At 38.7% G+C, this 19,144-nt stretch overlaps 2 protein-coding genes across 4 annotated transcripts; one reads left to right on the plus strand and one right to left on the minus strand.

Moving 5' to 3' along the window:
- Positions 1-1,085: 1,085 nt before the first annotated feature.
- On the minus strand, positions 1,086-8,004 carry ddx20 (DEAD (Asp-Glu-Ala-Asp) box polypeptide 20). Its single transcript, XM_017468940.2, has 11 exons — positions 7,773-8,004; positions 6,889-6,983; positions 5,942-6,110; positions 5,410-5,524; positions 5,123-5,265; positions 4,880-5,018; positions 4,363-4,421; positions 4,166-4,248; positions 3,934-4,039; positions 3,224-3,325; positions 1,086-2,500 (listed from the first exon to the last, which is right to left on the minus strand). Exons 1-11 carry the CDS (start codon positions 7,966-7,968, stop codon positions 1,314-1,316), a joined length of 2,394 nt encoding a protein of 797 aa, XP_017324429.1. The 5' UTR covers positions 7,969-8,004; the 3' UTR covers positions 1,086-1,313.
- A 1,733-nt stretch (positions 8,005-9,737) lies between these two features.
- On the plus strand, positions 9,738-17,603 carry inka2 (inka box actin regulator 2). 3 transcript variants are annotated; one of them, XM_017467213.3, is made up of 2 exons: positions 9,738-10,087; positions 15,344-17,603. In XM_017467213.3, exons 1-2 carry the CDS (start codon positions 10,022-10,024, stop codon positions 16,481-16,483), a joined length of 1,206 nt encoding a protein of 401 aa, XP_017322702.1. In that variant the 5' UTR covers positions 9,738-10,021; the 3' UTR covers positions 16,484-17,603. The 3 variants fall into 3 exon arrangements, with proteins under 3 accessions (XP_017322702.1, XP_017322703.1, XP_017322706.1); XM_017467214.3 differs by lacking the exon at positions 9,738-10,087 and adding an exon at positions 14,013-14,190; XM_017467217.3 differs by lacking the exon at positions 9,738-10,087 and adding an exon at positions 14,214-14,356.
- Positions 17,604-19,144: the final 1,541 nt, after the last annotated feature.

A 19,144-nucleotide genomic window follows, 5' to 3' on the forward strand; every position in this document is an offset into this window, starting at 1 on the left:
CACAAAATGTGATCAATGACAATCTAATCATGTTATTATTTCAAGATTATAGTTGCAAACTTCTATCATAATGTTAGAGGACATGTTTCTTGTGGAACAAATAAAAGACTTTATGATACACATAAAATACAGGGCAATATGGGGCAGTGGTTAGAGTTGCCATCTCACAGCTGTTTCAATCCTAAGCTCAGGTTACTGTTTTTGTGGAGTTTTTGTGAATGTTCTCCACATGGGATTCCTCCAGTTTCCTCCCAGCTCCCAAAAACATGCTGGTGGGTGGATTGGCTAAGATAAATTACCCCTAGATGTAAATATGTGTTAATGTGTGTGTACACAGTGCACTATGATCAACTGGCATCCCTTCCAGGGCATGTTTCCGTGTTTGGCTCCAGATCCACTGTGACCCTAATCATTTAATAATGATAATAATAATAACAATAATAATAATAATAATAATAATAATAATTTGTTCACAAGTTTTAGGTCAGCTCTTAAATTTAGAGAAGGAAGTACGGTCATGCAAGTCCTGGGGAAAGGCACTCCAAAGGTTGGAGACTATGGCACTAAAAGATCTGCCCCTCATTGATGTCAGTCACATCTAGCCACCACCTTCAGACCAGTATTGGTAAAAATACTGAAAGTTTGACCAGAGGTGAACGTCTACAGGAGCTCAGAGAGATAAGGTGGGGAAGGTGAGGCCATGTATTGCTTTGTAAGTTAGAAGTAGGACCTTGTATTTGATTAGTTGTGAAATGGGAAAGCAGTGTAACTTTTGGAGAATGGGTGTAATGTGTGCTAAACTTCTGACATGAGTAAGGAGTCATTTTTTAAAATTGTTTGATGGGAATTATAGTAATCTAATCAGGGTTTATACAAAAAAAAAAGATGCAAGCAGGCAGGTGGCTAGGCAAGTACACTTTTAGCCACTTGGCAAGTAGGTAAGTGGACAAGTATGCAACTATGCAAATGAACACTACTGAACTAAAAAAGTAAAAAATAAAAATAATAATGAACAATGATATAGTTGTTGTCCTTAAAACAGCCCAAGTAATGTCCATTGCCTTAATTAAATAATAATAATAAAGTTATTTCAATTAGGAGAACTTTATTAGCCAATGGTATAAATACACTGTAAAGTGAGGATTATTAATTGATCCATGATATAGTAAACAGTGCCATAATTCAGCAGTTTCTCTTAATGGCTTGTCATCTGACTTTTCATTTTGCCACTAGTGCAGATTCTCTCAGATTCAGACCTCCTACAGGTGCTGGACATCTGACACCAGGTTTCTTGCATTTCTATTGTTGTTGAATCAGCGCTTCATCATTTCCATCATGTAAACAGCATTCATGCGATATGCAGCCAGCCAGTTATAATGTGAGCGGTAGTAATAGGCTGAACTCAAAGAGTTGTAATATTCTTCCCAGGCTTGGTAACATGCTTTCCAATAATCCTGTTCATGTCCATTCCCTTCTTCTTGAGAGGATTCACTGTCCACTTCCTCATTGTCCTCCTGTGTCCTTCTCTGTGTCCTCCAGCTCCCTTCCTTTACTTTGGCAGTCTTCCCAGAACTCTTTTCCTCAGACATTGACCTTGACTTGCAGTACTGAAGAGCCGGAGCGTGATTGTTAGGATGAGGAGTCTTGATTTGAGGTTTGTAAGGAGTAGGGCTGAGTTTGATGGGCTGCTTTGCCGCACTGGCTGCGTATGTCGTTGATTTTGCAATGTGTTGTGGTCCACAGCTCAGGTGTGGGGCGCTGGACACAGAACTGGACGCCGAGGCATCCGTTTTCTGTTCTGTCTCCATCTCGGACTCACTGTCTAAAGAGGAAGAAGAGCTGCCAGACATGCGCCTAGAGGTCACTGGACAAGAGACTGAACCTACCGACTGCTGAGATTGAGCAATTCCATCCATTAAGACTTGCTCTTCATGTTCACTATAAGATTTAATACAAGTACCATCTGTCCCAGCACCACGGTCAGCATTGCTTTTATACTGCCCATCGACCATGGTGTTTACTTCGTCATGTGTTCCATACTGTCTTATGATCTCGACTGATCGTCCAGGGCCAGCGGTCATAAAGTTCTCAAAGTCAGCCATGGCCTCAGCGAAGGAAATCGGTCTCACTGCTTGGGGTTTAAAAGAGGGCAGGGGAGGGATTTTGGGAAGGGCCTCCTGCATTTCCTCTCTCGTAAGAGCTGGATGAGGCTCTAGATTTTCAGCACTGGCTAAGTGGTCAGGGGCAGTGACAGGTTTATTAACCTTGTTCCTGTCAGTATTAGATTTTTGGGTTCTAGCTGGACTGTGACAATCAGTCTGCTCTTTAGTGAGAAGTGTGTTCCTAGGCTCTTTGGGGGATTTGGAGACTGCCTGCTCAGATTTGGGCCGTTTTTTTCTTACATTGGATCCAAGGGAAAGGCCAAGGTCATTTTTTGAAGGAGGCTGAACAATCACATTCCAATCACACGGTTCTTCCATTAGCCCAGCTGGGATTGGATCTGAGGTACACCACAGAAAAGCACAATGAGCAGAGACAACACTGACACATAAGGAGTCACAAATTCAAATAAAAAAATGCATTCACAATGATAGACTTTACAGTCTAATGCACCTTTTATGTGATTCAGAACTGTCCATAAGAACACAATGTAACTAATGCTGCATTCAACTTGCCTTGGAAGTGGAAATTCAAAGCTCAGAATTATGTCATTTTTGACCTCCATGCACTCGAGCAACAAAGTGGAGTGGTGTGGGGTACTCATGGACACCTTCATAAGGGTAAAGGCTAAACTGTGCTTCCTGTGAAGCCAGCCACTCCTCATGCAATGACATGGGATACCTGCACTGTTCTTTTAACATGATTTAACAAATACCTGAACTCTGCTCTGATCTAGAGGGAAAGAGGAATGCCACCCTTCCCGAAACTCGAGCCAGTTATACTCTAATGGAATCTTATGTCACACATCAATGGTATCATCAGGGCAAATGCTCAGTTGGGCCATTCAAGCACAACAACAGCAAGGAAACAGCTGTTTTACAACTGGAATAGGAACGGCAGTAGAAATTTGGTTGTTTCAGATTTCCTGAAAAAATCCTGCAGCTGAAATCTTACGAAAAATTTTAGGAATGAAAGTGCCTCTAAACAGGAAGAAGGCAAGGCAGAGACAATTGTATTGTGTCAGCAAAGGGAACCAACATTTGAGCACCTTTTCTCCATTTACCTGGTAAGGGGCTAAGAGCCAGGCCGTACTTCTGAGCAATGGCCATCATTTTGTTCTCTTCTTCTCCGTGACAACAGTATGTTACAGCGATCCCCAGAGTTCCTGAGACAAAACACACATTTTGTTGTAAATGAGCTTCAAATTAAATAGTGAAAACCTCGGAGAAAAATTGGTCCTTGGGAGTTGCGCTTCTTTTGCAGTCTTTGCAAATACACCTTGCAAATACAAGTTTCTACCTGAATTATTGACGAAGGTTATTTAGGTTATGTATGTGAAAACTTTTACAGTAAATTATTACAAAGCATGGCATAAAAATATACATAAAGCTATCCTATTCATTATAGAGTGCTTGCACAAGTAACTTTGGTCCAAAGCATCCTGTTTCTCTAGAAACTATGGAGTTCACATAACATATTACAGCTACAACAATTACCTACAATAACTGCAATGCAGTTTCACGCTTAATTCATCTTCAAATATATAAAAGTTATGTTTATTTTAACTGCATTGAAGGTAAAAACAGAAATTTGCAGATCCTCATCCTTACAACTCTAAGAAAGCTCACCAATGCAAATTTACTGCAGTGTACCTGTGAGGAGTTTGAGGGAAACATAGGGAAAATAACAAAGGAATCTGATGTCTAATACTGAAACAGATGTAGACTCTAACTTGCATAAACAGTGTAGTACAGAAGCAGAGACTGTACTGACCAAAGCGTCCGGCGCGACCAATCCTGTGCATGTATGTCTCCCAGTCCTGAGGCACATCCAGATTAATCACCAAGTTCACTTTCTCTGCATCTATACCCCGTGATGTCTACCAAAGAAAGAAAGAAAGAAAGAAAGAAAGAAAGAAAAAGAAAGAGGTTCACTTGTTGGCAGCGCTACAGGCATGTTTGTATGCACACACTAAGTCTGATGCACACACTATGTCTGATCTCACCAAATCAGTGGAGATAAGAACTCGACATTGGTACTGCTTTAGCTTAGACATCGCCTCCAGCCTCTGTTCCTGACTCAAACTACCTGCACACACAAATGCACACAAAAGTACATTTAAATCTGCCATTTTCATGTACACAAACTGCTTAAGAACGAACTGAAATACACAGCGGAATGCTGTTTAACCAAGAGCCTCACCCGAGATGCAGACTGCAGGCAGGCCTTTGGAGGAGAGCACATCAGCCAAGTGCTGCGCTCTACAGAGGAACAGAACCTCTCCAAATCAGTAGAGTTAAAATGCAAACGAACAGTTGAAACATATTCTCCCAGCATGCAAATAATAATTTTTTGCACCATTCCTGGGCAACTTGATTTAATCTCAATTTTTTGTTCAAAATAATTTATTGTCCCTTCTTTTCCATGCTGAATAATCAATATTTGTAGATGTTAAGTAAAGAGTCCCTGAATATTTTTTCACCCACAGGTTTGCATAAGTTCCACTAGTTGTAAAACAGTTGATTTTACATCAAAGCTCAAAATGACACAAGCTTTAACTGTAGACACCTAGGAGCATGTTTTACTCAAACATGACCTCAGCTGGTCACTGGGTTGCTAAGTCATATGAACTATTGGATACAGCAGAGTGAATAGGACTTTATCTGACAAAGATGATCTTTTAGAAAAGCAGGACATAAATAAAATGAACATCACAAACCTTGTATGCAGATTGGAGAAGACCAGTGCCTGGTTAAAGGGAACTCTACTGAACAGTTCTAGCAGATTCTGCACCTTTTCCTCAAAGATCTTATGAGGCAGGGCATGAGCGTGCACCAGCTTATAGAACTGCTTCAGACCTGCATGGGAAAGGATGGGTCAGAAACACACCCAAGAGTCATGGTTTCTTTGGTAAATAACATGTGCCCATTAGAAAGAAAACAGAAGGGAGGTATAGCCTCACCTAGGAGTCCGGGATCAGTGGGGTTCAGTCGCACAAATGTCGGCTCCCTCATGTACCTGCACAGATGCTTTGCTAAGGATTCTGGGTAAGTTGCTGAGAGTGCCAGCATCTGTTTATTCGCCGGCAGAGAGGAGAAGATCCAGCTGAAACGTGAAGATATCGATATTTACCTAAAAGCTCGTCTAATCTGCACAGCAGTGAGTTTAATATAATGAAATCATTAAATATGATACACACATTAAAGTTAATGCAGCAGAAATAAGTTGGGAAGGGTCTGTGTGTCTCACTTGATCTGCTCTTGGAAGCTGCCTTCCTCCAGCAGTTTATCCGCCTCATCCAGAACAAACAGACGGATACTCGCTGTCAGCAGAGCTCCTAACTCGATCAGCTGCTTTATACGACCTAAAAAGAACATCAGGTCCACAATCAAAACAACTCTACACATACAAATCAGCCCTTTAGAACTCAGATCTCACTCCCCCATTAGTGTAAAAAAACCTCATAAGTCATAAGGTGGGGGGAAAAAAAGCTAATAAACTTTAATACAAGCTTTTAAAAAGGTCCAGGTGTTTGCTCCTGGTTCAACAGGGGCTCTGGGGATCAGCAGTTGCAGTTCCGCAAAAGTTTCTAGAAGGTTCCGAGTTCAAAGCCAATGAATGGGAAAGCCGTGGTCAAGCTTTTGAACAAAAACCTTTTATAAAAACAGCTACAAAAACATTTAACAACATGTATTTTATTATTTATTTACTTTTTACAGGGAGGGTAGAAGAGTTGCCTACAATGTACATTCTGCAAAATGTAAGCTTTATTCACACAAACCTGGTGATCCAATAGCAATGTGACATTTCTTCAGATGGAGTTTGTCCTGACTCACAGGTCGTCCACCAATAAACACGTGGCACTCCAGTCCCTCCATGGCACTGCCTATCGCCATCACTACTGCATGGATCTGCACAGCAATCTCTCTGGTCGGAGCCAAAACAAGGACCTGTTTCAAAATAAATAAATACATTTTTTGAATTTTATTTATTTTATTTTATTTTTTAAACATCAGCAGGGTAAAGCCACATCAAATCACCAGATTTAAAAAAAAAAATAAATAAAAAAAAAAAAAAAAAAAAAAAAATGAGCATCTCAGACTTGCTTTATACGTTCTCGAAATAATATCCCTATTCCCTTTAAATTGTGTACACAATTTCAGGCTGGTATTTGCATTCATTTCTGAGATATAGTGGCTTAAATAAGGGGATGTGGCCCTATCAAATCAAGTGCTAGAGCAAATGTCCCACAAGTCATGAATTTTTAACTATTCTCGGTAGATGCATGAAATTTTGAGAGATTGTTGCCTACTATAATATATATATTATAAAATAAGGTCCACAGTTGCATGTTTCCAGTTTACGACCTGCTTAAAAGTGGAGTGGTGGGGAAAAACGAAGTGCTTTGGCCCTCTATATCTCCACACTAAACCACATCAGACCTTTCAATCTTTAACTCATGTTATAGCTCTTTTTAATTAACTAGGTGTAAATCTAAAAGAACTCAAATGTTCTGATTTATGAGGAGGTTTTTTTGTATGTATTTTACCTACATACAACAAGGTCTACCATAAGAGGAATTATACCACAAAATTATGATTTCTCATGGAATGACCCAGTAATAATTTGCTCTTATATATTGACAGGCATTGAAATCAGCAGTGAGGATAAAATCATTCAATCTTAACATGTGAAAAGTAAATGTAAAAAATATAATAATTACAGTACCTGAGTGGCAGCATTTTCCAGTATCAGGGAGTCCAGGGCAATGGTGGAGAACACACAGGTCTTTCCTGTGCCAGATTTAGCCTGAACAATAAGATCTTTAAAGAAAAATCAACAGAAAATCAGGCTACAATGCCACACAATGATGGTGAAATCTGAATTTGGTACAACTATGTACAAGCAGAGGTCAGAGACAAAATATAAACTGTAAATAATAATGATAAATAATAAGAATGCACAGGGGTTATCTCAAAATCTGGTTAATCATCTGAAAAGCCAGTATTTGAAAACTGAAAATCACTATTCGGTTATTCATTATGCCCAATACAAACAGTTTTTTAAAATATAAGGAGTTTCAATGGAGGAAATCTCATCCCACCATTAATAAAAACTGTATTTATTGGGTTCTTACAGTTAGTAGCCTATTTGGCATGAACTGAATGGGTTTAATCCAAACTCAAGTGGAAAAAAAAGGTGGACAGATCATGAAATGTTCATTTGGAATAATTCTGTCTGAAAGTTAAGTAATAAAAGGTTGGCTGGAACAAATAAATAGCCATAATATTCATTGCTCACGTTTGAATAAAGAGCATAATATCTTAATAGCTCGCCAAAAATTAATCTGAAGGTTGCTGGGTTTTTTAAAATAGCTGAAGTAGTCCCTGACTGCAAAATGTTTGAGGCCCCTAAACTAGTTGATACTGCATTAACACGAACTTTGCAACTAAATAGGAAGCGCTATTAAATATTATTATTATTATTATTATTATTATTATTATTACTATTACTATTATTACTACTACTACTACTGTTGTTGTTGTTGTTGTTGTTATTCTTTTATTTACTAGTGACGTTGTAGAGTAACTGAGGCTACTAGTTTTCCATACCCAGTCCACACCTCCCCAGTGGAATCGCCTTCAGTTGGATTGGTGAAGGTCTCTGAAACCCGGAAGCTTCCAAACCCTTCAGAACAGGTTTAGAAAGCAGTAAGGAGCTGAACTCCACTCCACTCGAAGAGAGGACATCGTCTGTTCGCGTTCTTACATCAATAGCATGAGCAGCCTTCCTCAAACACGACGCCATACTTCTCACTCCCTGAATGATACTGTGCGCCTTATTTCACTTGTTCGTGGGTGAATATATTCTTTCTATTCGAGACCATAGTGCCCTCTAGTGGACAAAGAGGAGGTTCATGTGCGATGCATATTAATGTCCAGAAGATGGCGCCAGACAAGAGTTTCATATACACATTCACGTACAGTACATATTGTATTTTACCCAAGAGCTATCCATAAGCCATGTGTTTAATGAAAACAAAAATAAATTAGCTTGTTTTAAAGCTAGAGATACTAGACATCAGCTCTGAGAGGTTTTGATCAACTGTTTTGCCTTTGCCCAACAAGCTGCTAATGATAATGATGGTATTGTTCTATTTTTTATAGGCCTATACTTATCCTATACAGGGTCACAGGAGAGCCTATCCCAGGGAACTTGAGGCACAAGGCAGGGGACACCCTGGACACAGGGCCAACCAATTGCTGGGCACAATTGTGTACACATTCACACTGCAGACAATTTGGAAATGCCAATCAGAATACATGGCATGTATTCTGGGGGAGGAAACCAGAGTACCAGGAAGAAACCACTGAAGCACAGGGAGAACCTGCAAACTCTACGCATACATGGTGGAGACCGAATTTAAACCCACAACCCTGGAAGTCCAGGGCAAACCTGCTAACCACTAAGTCACCATGCCTCACATATTACATATCATTTAAATATTTTCACAAATTTATTCAGTCCAATCCAAAATATTGTGCTAATGTTTTTGACCATGTGAGCAGATTCCCAGCTAAGAATGATCAGTTCCCAGAACATTCTTGGAACGTTTGTCTTTCCACGTTCTGAGAACAGATCTTTTTTTTTTTTTTAGCGAACTTTGATGAACATTCCTGGTCAATTATCCTATAACCATAACCATAAGAGATGGTTATCCTAGAACCATAAGAGAACTTTGTGTTTTAAAATTCAGAGCTGACTTTGTTAACCAAAACTGAAACAGAACATTCACAGAATGTTATAAAATGGTTAATAAAAAAAAAAAAGAAAAAACAATGGGCAATCAAATGCTAACAGTAGGGGACCATTCAGATCGTTGTGCAAAATTATGCTGAATGAATCTTCTAAGTGTAATTTCACTGGGATCTTAATATGGTATACGTTAGAATACACAGTGGCCTAATTGTGCACAACCATAACTAATAACGCATCAGACTCCGCCCATGCATCAAACCACGCCCACTTATTATAATATAAGCAATAATGAAAATAGAAATAAAGGTAGCGATTACATGAGATACCAGTGGAAAAATAAGAAATGTAGCAAAATACTGTATGTCAAATAAAACTAACTAATTATTTTTTGAGGAATAGTGGTCTCTTATCTGTTTTGATTTGCCATCAAGATTCCATATTTCATTGCCTAAATGTTGACGTAAAGCTATGTAAAATAAAAAATAAAAAAAAATAAAAAATAAAAAAACACGAGACAAATCTGTAGAGAACCTTTTCACAGATTTGTGATTTAATCAGAGCTGGATCTCAGAGGTACATTCACTGTCCCAGGGCATGAAGAAACAATAGGGACAGTCCCATTCTTATGGATGAACCCCTGTTGAAGTGTCCATTGATCATCAATTGACTAGATTAATGGCCGTAAAGCTCGTTTTGTTTTGTACTCGGAAAGCCCCCCCCCCGTTAATTAGGTGTGTCCTGGAGATTTTAAATGAAGTTTGAACGCCACACGTGGAGACAAATCATACTGCTGCACTTTCCCACGGACGCGCACTGCGCCGCAGTCTCACTTCATCACGGACTAGAGTGCGAGGAGTGCTGGGTTGAAGAAATGTCCGTTGAGAGAGATCTGCAGAATTAAAGCGCAGTTTGTGTGTTGAAGTGCGTGCGCGTGGAGTAAAGATCTTCACAGCTTTGTGGTGCTGAAAATAGAGGAGCCGCAGAAGAAGGCGCACATCATCACGGAGACTTTCATTGCTATAACTGGACTTCATGATTTCTAACTAATACACTGTGCTTATGTTTAATACACACTTTAATAAATATTAAATAACTCGTTTGCATGATGGAGCGCGCACCAGAGAGCAAAAAGATGGACACATGCCTGAAACGTTTAAAGCAGGAACTGGTAAGTATTCTATTTTATTAGACTCTTGGACATGTGAATAAGGTTCTGGATTTTGTTTATTTATTTATTTATTTATTTTTACCGGAGGGACTGTACTCTTAGATCTGTGGCTGAGCCCAAATGATTTCCTACTCCCTAGGGCCTATGTGTCCTAAATATGGAATGAAATAATGGAGTATACACGCTTTGTTAGTGCACTGTGTCAAGTTTGGGAGTCTGGGCAAGTTTGTCCCGCGACGGGCTGGAAACGGTGATTTAAAATAAGCGAAGCTGATTGGCTGATTGTTATACCATCCTATTGCTGATTGGCTTGTTCTGCCTCTTGCCTTTCCCTGATCTTGTGTCCCAGGTCGATTTGAGTTACACCAGTTTGATGCAACTCTTTCCAGTGCGCATTATTGCTGTTTTCGGTCACAATACCTAGCATTTGTTATTATGTTAGAAATATAATGGAGTACTTCTAAATAGTGTTAAATTTCGGGGGGAAAAAAACAACTCTGCCAGATGATAGGTAGTGAAGAAATTATCATTCTGTTCATTTTCTTTTTTTCTTTCATGGTAAATCAGTCTGTAATGAGTAAAGTCAAGTATGCAATCTTATGCAATCTGAGTTGTTAAAGGTTTGAGGATTTCATTGTGGGGGAGCGGTGGTTCATGATGCAGTCTTGGAGAATGGCGTGAGACAAAGGCTGGCTTTATGGTCCAGAGCTTCCCTAAACAGAGTCTTAAAGCCTTGATATGTCTGTCTCTACAAGGCACCAGAGTTTAAAAAGCCTCAAGCATATCAACAATGCAAGAATGTAGTGCTGAAGAGTGCATACACAAAGAAATGATGCACTGCTACAGTTGAGCTGTTTGGGAGTTTTATGTTCAAGTCAGCTATCCAATTGGACTGTCAAATCCTTTTAACAAATATAATGTAATAAAAGAAAATTCACCGCAGTGTCTAGTGTTCTCACAGATCCAGGGTCCCTGGTTCAATCCTGAGCTTGGGTTAGTCAAACCCTGTATACACTTGGGTTTCATCCAGATTTGCCAGTTTCCTCCCACTTCCTGTATAGGTGGATTAACTACAATAAATTGCTCCTAGGGCTCCTAGGTGTGAATTTGTGTGTGTGATTGCATCGTGCCCTGTGGACTGCCATCCCAAAATAGGTGTATTCCCAGGGTAGGCTCAGGATCCACCACGAAGATGAATGAATGAATTATATTCAGCAAGTTATGAGATTTACCAATATGGCTAGGTTTAGTACATACTGAGATTAACATATATGTTCAGTATTTACTGGACTTCCCAGTATGTCTATGTTTACTATGTACTGGAATTTGCCAATATATTTATGATCAGAATGTACTGGAATTTGCCAATACATCTATGTTCAGTATGTCCTGGAATTCTTCAATGACTATGATCAGTATGTATTGGAATTCAGTGATATGTCCATGTTCAGTATATACTGGAATTCGCCAATATGCCTATGATCAGTATGTATTGGCAGCCACCAATATGTCTATGTTCAGTGTGTACTGGAATTTATTAGTAATGCCACACTCAGTAAGTACTGGAATTTGCCAGTAAGGCAATGTCCAGTATGTACAGTGGTTTAAGGCTGTGTTCAGCATGAATTGTCATTTACAAAGTGAAAGTTCCCTGTTATTTTGGATGGCTTTCCTCAAGTGATCATAACTGCTAATGACAGCTCTAAACACAAGGGACTAAGCCATTGATGTGCCTGGCACTGCATTGTAGAATTCGAATATTGTTGTATAATTACGCCAAAACTAATAGTATAGATGACAGAATACATAGTATGTTAGTGAAAAGCAAATTTACTAATGATTAAGTCATGTCAGATTTTTTAGAAAGTTCTTCAGTACAGACGGTCATTTCCAAGGCTTTTTACCTGTACTCCTTTTGCCTGCAGGGCTGATGGGTGGGTGTGGGGGTGTATGTGTGTGTGTGTGTGTGTGTGTGTGTGTGTGTGTGTGTGTGTGTGTGTGTGTGTGTGTCTTAGTTCAGTCTGTGACCTCTGAACAGCTCCATGTATGAAGCCAAGTAGAAGAAGGAGATCTCAGACTCATGAGTAGACTTTTCAATCCAATTAAAACAGCATTTAGGTGTTCACACAATTTTCAGTTATACAGTCATATAAAGTTGGAAAACATTTTGTGTACATACACATAATATTATTAGAACTTGGGATTCCTGACACGCAGAAACTGAGTGTGCTTGTTTGCTGAAATTTCTCTCCCTCTAGCCCATGTAAAGGAAAACAACATTAAATCTTAGCTTAAAAACCTGCTGATTGTGAATATAACATGGCATTCACACTTAAACAATCAGGGTATTGAGTATACTACCTCAACTTTTTACTACTGCTTTTATTCAGTGTTCCTGCACTTTGTGAATGAATACCTCCTTTTCATTCCTCTGTTTATAAGAGAAGTAATTGCACTTATCCTTTCCAGAAGTGCAATAAAGATCATTAAGAAGCGATCAATACATTTGCTGATTTATAAACCCACTGAGGGGGCTTTGTGATGATAGGCATGCTGTGTTGATGATCTGTGCATTCACTGTTCATGTCACATGTAGTTGTTGACAATTGAGAAAAGGAGACACACTCCCACAGTGTGTTCGTGTGTGTGCATGCATGGTGCTAGCTAGCGGATGTGAGATTGCCTTAGGGATGTTACTCACAACCACATCCGTCACGAGTGAGTCGTTATGGTGACGTAAACTAAATCCTCCAATGTGTCTGGGCTCATCCAGAAGGAGAGCACAGGATGCCAGGGCGATGAGATAGCAGCGGTTACAGAAAACCAAGACAGACATAAATGGACTTGAATTGAATTTCCACAGTACTACAAATCTGTTATTTTACAATATACATACTGCTTCTGATTAAAGATTTCTTAATCAGCAGCAGTATAAATACTGTACTGGCCCTTTAAAGATTTTTTTCCCCATTCAGTCTGAATGATGCCTCTGTGCACTTTTGACATTTCCATACAAAGAAGTCTTTCTCCACGTCACTTGTGTCACAGACATTATTGATGTCTAAATGATTATGAGGTCATAGTGTTAGTCGACACTGACAACAGACTCTCTTCTTGTATGACTTCAGAGTCAGTTTCCCCACATGACCTCTAAAAGCACTTTACAACATGCCCACATTTATATTTAATGAGCTGCTCAAAATAAAACATGGCTTCTCACAGTCTTCAAGAAATACACTTGATAGCTAGTTACTGCAAATGAACATGTCTCAATTCTGTCATTTAGACTCATCAGTAACTTTCTCTACTACAGACATTTTTCTCTAAATATTCTAAAGGTGAGATACTAATTTAATAAGAACATTATTCGCTACTACCTGATTACTATGGAGGAAATTATAGGAAAATATTCAAATAGCTGAGGATAGCTTCTATTCATTTAAGTTGGTTAATATAACATTGTGTACACAGATGTATATACACCATTGAAGGGAACCCAAACTGCCTGATTTTACTGCAGAGTGCTACGTGTGCATGTGTGTGTGTGGCATGTCTACACTGGTAGAAGGTATTTGATCTTTATAAATCTTTATAAATCCCCAGTCACATGAATGTAATCATAATCCACAGCTCTGACAAGTGTGATGCATAGATCAGGCAAATAATGAGCAATTCTCTCTTTCCCACACACAGACATAGTCACATCTTCAGTAAATCCTTCTACTGCAATCATTTAAATGCTTTTAAGATATGTGCTTAATTGATGACCTGTGATGAAGTTCTCCATGGATACACACACACACACACACACACAATGACGAATGAACTTCCTCTTACATAAGTCCACTGATTATGAGCAATTTATTGTAAGACATGTCTCAGCCATAAGAGTAGTCAGGTTTGATTCATAAAGCAATTTCTTCTTTAAAACTACAGCACCCACTGTGCCCTGTAATTTATTCTTGGGGGGAAAAAAAATCAATGTGACGCATGAATTGGACAGTCACCTGATTGGCTAACAGACAGATACACACTAGAAAGAAAGAGGGGAGAAAGGGAGAGGAAGAGAGGCATAAAGGAGAGAGAGAGCTTACTGGAGTATGGTAAGGTGATAGTGCTTATTTTTGAACTAATGGATTGCATAACTATGGCAAAACACTACTGGAGTGCAGAGATATTTCTAAAATCATGTTTATAGATTACTTAACTTAATTTTAGTGTTTCATATAAGCTCTTTGATCTAATTATTCTGTTGCTGCATCTTGAAATGTGAGTATTTAGCTTTCTATGCTAGCTAACAACTATTAGAAAAGCACATTGTTTTGTTTTTTTTTAATATATTCTTTGAAATAAACTTTATAAGCTTTTCAAGTAGGTGTATTCATTCAGATCATTATCAAATATTAAGATTCTCTTAAAAGAATTTAGTATTTTTGCCCTCTGACTGAGGTTACTGTATCGGGAGTGCACAGCTTCCTCTCCAGAAGCTGATAACAGCTATTGATCTGTAATCTAAGAGATGCAGAGACCTTTTACAGGCAGCACTGTTAATGTATATATGTACATTAAAGAAAGGAAGATGTACAGCTCATTGAATCTGAAGCAAATTGCTTCAAAGGTTTTCCATTAAAGCCATTTAAAAGATTAAAGGTTTTCCATTAAAGCCATTTCATTGTTGCTACTAGCTTCAAAATTACCCATGACTGAACACACACAGACATGCACAATTTGATGCTGTTATGGTGAAGGGACTTTGAGTCTCACCTTGATTGCTAGCCATGAGGAGATACAGTTACAGAATAACAGGTGTGTGAGAGACATAGAAGAAGGAACACTATTAAAACTATGAAAGATGAATACAGAATAGCAAGAGATTGATACAAAACGCTGACAGGTGGCAGGTATGAAAAACAGCTTTGCTACTATTTTTCCAGGTGTTATTTTCCCCCCTATGCTTGGCATGATATTACACGTAGGTAAGAGCATTGCCAGTTCAAACCAAAAGGCGGGACTCAGCTCTTTTGTTCTCCTCCTAAGTCAGATCCCTGAGGGGAAATCTGAGACTGTGGAATGGGAGATCACCACCAACCACAAAATTCTGCTCATGTATTCAGACATATTTTATATCTGAGGATGCCAAATGATGTCATTTTTTAGGACTTTAATGATACAAACTTAGATGTTGGTTCCCCTTTGAACATGATCTCTGGTAAAAACCTGATGGTTACTGTATATTAAAGTATCTTTCTTTTTCAGACCTCCATGCGGGAGGCAGGCGATGGTCTCCAGACTCAGATGAACTCTATGATGGGAGCTTTGCAGGAGCTGAAACTCCTTAAAGTGCAGACCGCTCTGGAACAACTTCAGATCTCCTGCAAAAACAGTCAGCTTTATCAACACTCTCCTCATAGACCCACGACCTCAGATACAGCACTCACACATCATCTGAATCATATCTCAAGAGGAAGCAGACAAAATTATACACAGATTTCAGAAGAGCCAAAAAAACATATTTTTACAAGAGAATCAAGACTGTCTGACCTAGAAATGGAACCCTGTACATACCTCACCAGCTCCCCATTTGAGAAACATAGTCTGGTTTCACACCATGCACCTAGAAGACAGGAACCTAGAGGAACCCACCACAGAGGAAGTCTGTGCAACTCTGCTTCCTTCTCCAGCTCTGAGGATGACAGCTTCTCCTCCTGTGGTTCTCGAGATAGTGTCCCTTTATGCAATACTGCAAGCCATTCAACCTCAAGATCTACTTTTGAAGAGTGTCAACCTTCATTCCATTCAGCCACAATGGCTGAGCTCCAAGGACTAATGGACACACTTTCACGGGAAGGGCCCTCTATTGACAGTGATTTTTCTCAATTCGACACAGACGACTCCAATGACTGGACGTCCTCTCTGATGAATCAAAGCCGAAACAGGCAGCCATTAGTGCTAGGAGACAATGTCTTTGCTGATTTAGTGGGTAACTGGCTTGACCTGCCTGAACTGGAGAGTCGAATATCTGGTGAGGCAGAGAGCACAGGAGGGATTGCTGAAGCATCTCATCATCCACTACGACTCAGCTGCTCTCAGGAGTTCTGCAGAAGACTCTCTCTAACCACCAGCATCTTCAAAAAGGTCTTGCGCAGCATTCGACCTGACCGGGAGAAACTTCTCAAAGAGAGATCAGGATGGTTACACTTAGAGGATGAGGAGGAAACCCTCTGTAAAAGGGGTAAGAAGAAGAATAAAGGGTCCAAACCTAAAGACAGTGTCTACAGACCCTTCTGGACAAGAGCTGGTGGACTGAGAGGGAAAAGCAAAGCAATACCAGACAATGCAGAAATCAAAATTTCAAAAGGGCCAATATTTGATTATAGCTCCGCAGTCTGGGTTTAAGAGCTATTCATATAACACTGATCATCACAGGTGCAAAAACAGATGACTTGTTTACCAACAAATAACTGTGGAAATACTGCAAGTTATTCTCAGGACCTATTTGAAATTTAGATGCCAATAATGAACACATGCTCAGTGTGTAACAGAGGGGGGTTTGTTTAACTCTCTCTTTCTGTCTTGTCATCAACCTTGTTGTTGATGGTAAAGGTATCCATTTGTTTTCAGAATATGGCAGGTTCCCAAGGCTAAGCTGAAGCATGTAATTACCTTTACCAAACATTCCTTTAACATAGCATCATCCATATACACTATGTACTTTGTCTTTGTGTAAGAATAATGTATACAATGGTCTCAAATTAGTATATAATTGCAAAAAGTGAGCACATCAAGACTTTTTCTATGAAGGTAATTTTAAGGGAAAACAAGCCGTCACTTCCTGATGAGTCAAATTAACTAGTGTCAATCTGTTCATTGATTGTCTGCCTGTTTAGACAACCTTTAAAGGTAGGAGTGTATAACTGTCAGTCAAAATCAAGTGCTGAATACCCAAACCATAAGTATCTAATTACTTCTTATATAAGAAACCAAAAATGTTCATATACATAACTGTAACAGTACAATAAAGGATGAAATGTTTGTAACAAGTAACAGCAAATGCTCTACTGATGATGTTCCACATACTGTATGTTCTTGTTGTCTTAGAAACTCATGTATGATGAACATAATTCCTTTGTGAACACATAATATTCTATACACATACAGTAAATCACGCAGTAAATGTCCCTCTAGCATATACAGTCACCCACTTAACATGCACACTTACTGGAACACAGCACAGTTATGATTAATTGATCAATTGAAATAAGGATATATATCAGGTCAAATATTAACTCAGAATTAAGTGATGTTTATTGAACATGTTTGAAATCCATTCACTTTTTGTGAATGTCCAAGCTTTAGTGTGTACATAAAAGAGCTTACCATAAACTAAGTGTTTTTTTTGTTTGTTTGTTTGTTTGTTTTTATGCTAATTATTTTCTATAATGGCAAAGAGCTTCTTTTTGACAAATCAATTCATGTTTCTATTGAGAATCTAATCATTAAAAGTGATCTATGCAAATTATGTTGTGTGAAATAATTTTTTAATACAAAAATGAAAGTTGCTTGATGTATGCTTAAACTAAATAAATTAGGTGAATGGAATGTTTAACTAGATCTAGATTTTTCCTTCACTAAATTGGGGATGGATAAATGTGTTATGTGGTTTATTACACAAAGCCCTTACTATATTAATAGGCATGGTGGGCCAAGGTTTTGCTAAACAATTTCCTTCCATTTTGACTCTGCAAACAGGAAGCAGTAGACACATGCTTAACTGACACTCTTCCCAGTAATATGGTATAATACAGTGGGAACAGAAGGACACCTAATATACCCTGTCTGAATATCTTAATGGAAAATAACATTAAAAAAGAAAACCTTAACACGGATATAATGTACTTTTACTTAATGTTGTAATTTTACCCATAGACTACATAACAAACTCTTTATCAGTAGTAACCTAGTCCACTGATCTCAATCTGTGATTATACAATATGCTGCAGTTTGTTGTCAAGCATCAGCTCTATAATGTCATTTACCTGATCATACAGTAAGACCCATACTCCCAGAAACACACTTCCAGTTTTTTCTCCTTTTTTTTTAAAGCAAGTTAACTTATTTATGCTTAACATTAACTGCCCAAAGATCCTGTGTGGTAAATCTTAATTCAAAGAAGACTATAAATCCCTCTCCCCTCCTGCATGGCCATGAGGGGTGAGTCCGGAGGCTATCGGCTTGAAACTGACAGGTCAGGCTTTCTCCAAGAAGCCATGTCAGCATGAGCGCTCACATTTCTGAGCTTCATTAACTAAATGCATAGGCAGAGCTATTTCACCTACAATCCAGTGAACAATGTACACTAACATGGAATAGTGAGCTTTCCCAAGGCTGGGTCCATCTTATAATCAGTGTATGTACAACATTACACAAAGCAATCTCAGAAAGCTGATCCACATCTAGGATGGGATGACTGCTTTACCTAAAACCTATGATCAAATATCAAAAGATAGGGATGGGCACATAAAATTTTGTAGCTAGCCCACTGTGCAATTAAAAACACAAGTGTGCTGCAAGGCCCATGTTTTGGTTGCCTAGAAACCTAATTGACAGTGATACATATAATGTAATAACATATGATGAACTAGTTAGATAGTTAATTAATTAATTATTGATTAGCACATTAATACAGAGTGACTAAAATTTTTAACTGTGAGGAAATTTTGTGTTGTGCTAGCGAAAAAGTTATATAACAGTCTGGACTTTATTTGGCTCGGTTTCATGAGCATTGGGGGTCAGAACAAGTAGCAGAAGCTAGAGTTACATATAGCTACATATCAAATTAAAACCTTTTTCTTTTTTTTTTGCTAAATAAAGTGAGGAGTAGTGTTTTTTTCCCCTTCTTTTTACAGTTGCTGCTACTTACTTGTCTACTGGGCAACCACAGTTTAAAAACGTAAACCCTGACAGTGTTACATTAATCAAGCAAACCAACTTATCCTAGAGAAACACAGTTACTTTTGAACTCACTAAGCAGTAAAAAAAAAAAAAAAAAAAAAAGGT

This window comes from Ictalurus punctatus, chromosome 5 (assembly GCF_001660625.3).
Source record: "Ictalurus punctatus breed USDA103 chromosome 5, Coco_2.0, whole genome shotgun sequence".
Lineage (NCBI taxonomy): Eukaryota > Metazoa > Chordata > Actinopteri > Siluriformes > Ictaluridae > Ictalurus > Ictalurus punctatus.

Excerpts from the sequence above, each read along its gene's own strand:
- inka2 (XM_017467213.3), top strand. The coding sequence starts at position 10,022 with ATGATGGAGCGCGCACCAGAGAGCAAAAAGATGGACACATGCCTGAAA. Across the intron at positions 10,088-15,343 it reads AACGTTTAAAGCAGGAACTG|ACCTCCATGCGGGAGGCAGG; the intron begins GTAAGTATTCTA and ends TTTCTTTTTCAG.
- ddx20 (XM_017468940.2), bottom strand. The coding sequence starts at position 7,968 with ATGGCGTCGTGTTTGAGGAAGGCTGCTCATGCTATTGATGTAAGAACG. Across the intron at positions 5,266-5,409 it reads AGCTTCCAAGAGCAGATCAA|CTGGATCTTCTCCTCTCTGC; the intron begins GTGAGACACACA and ends TTCACGTTTCAG. Across the intron at positions 4,040-4,165 it reads TTCTTATCTCCACTGATTTG|ACATCACGGGGTATAGATGC; the intron begins GTGAGATCAGAC and ends TTTCTTTGGTAG.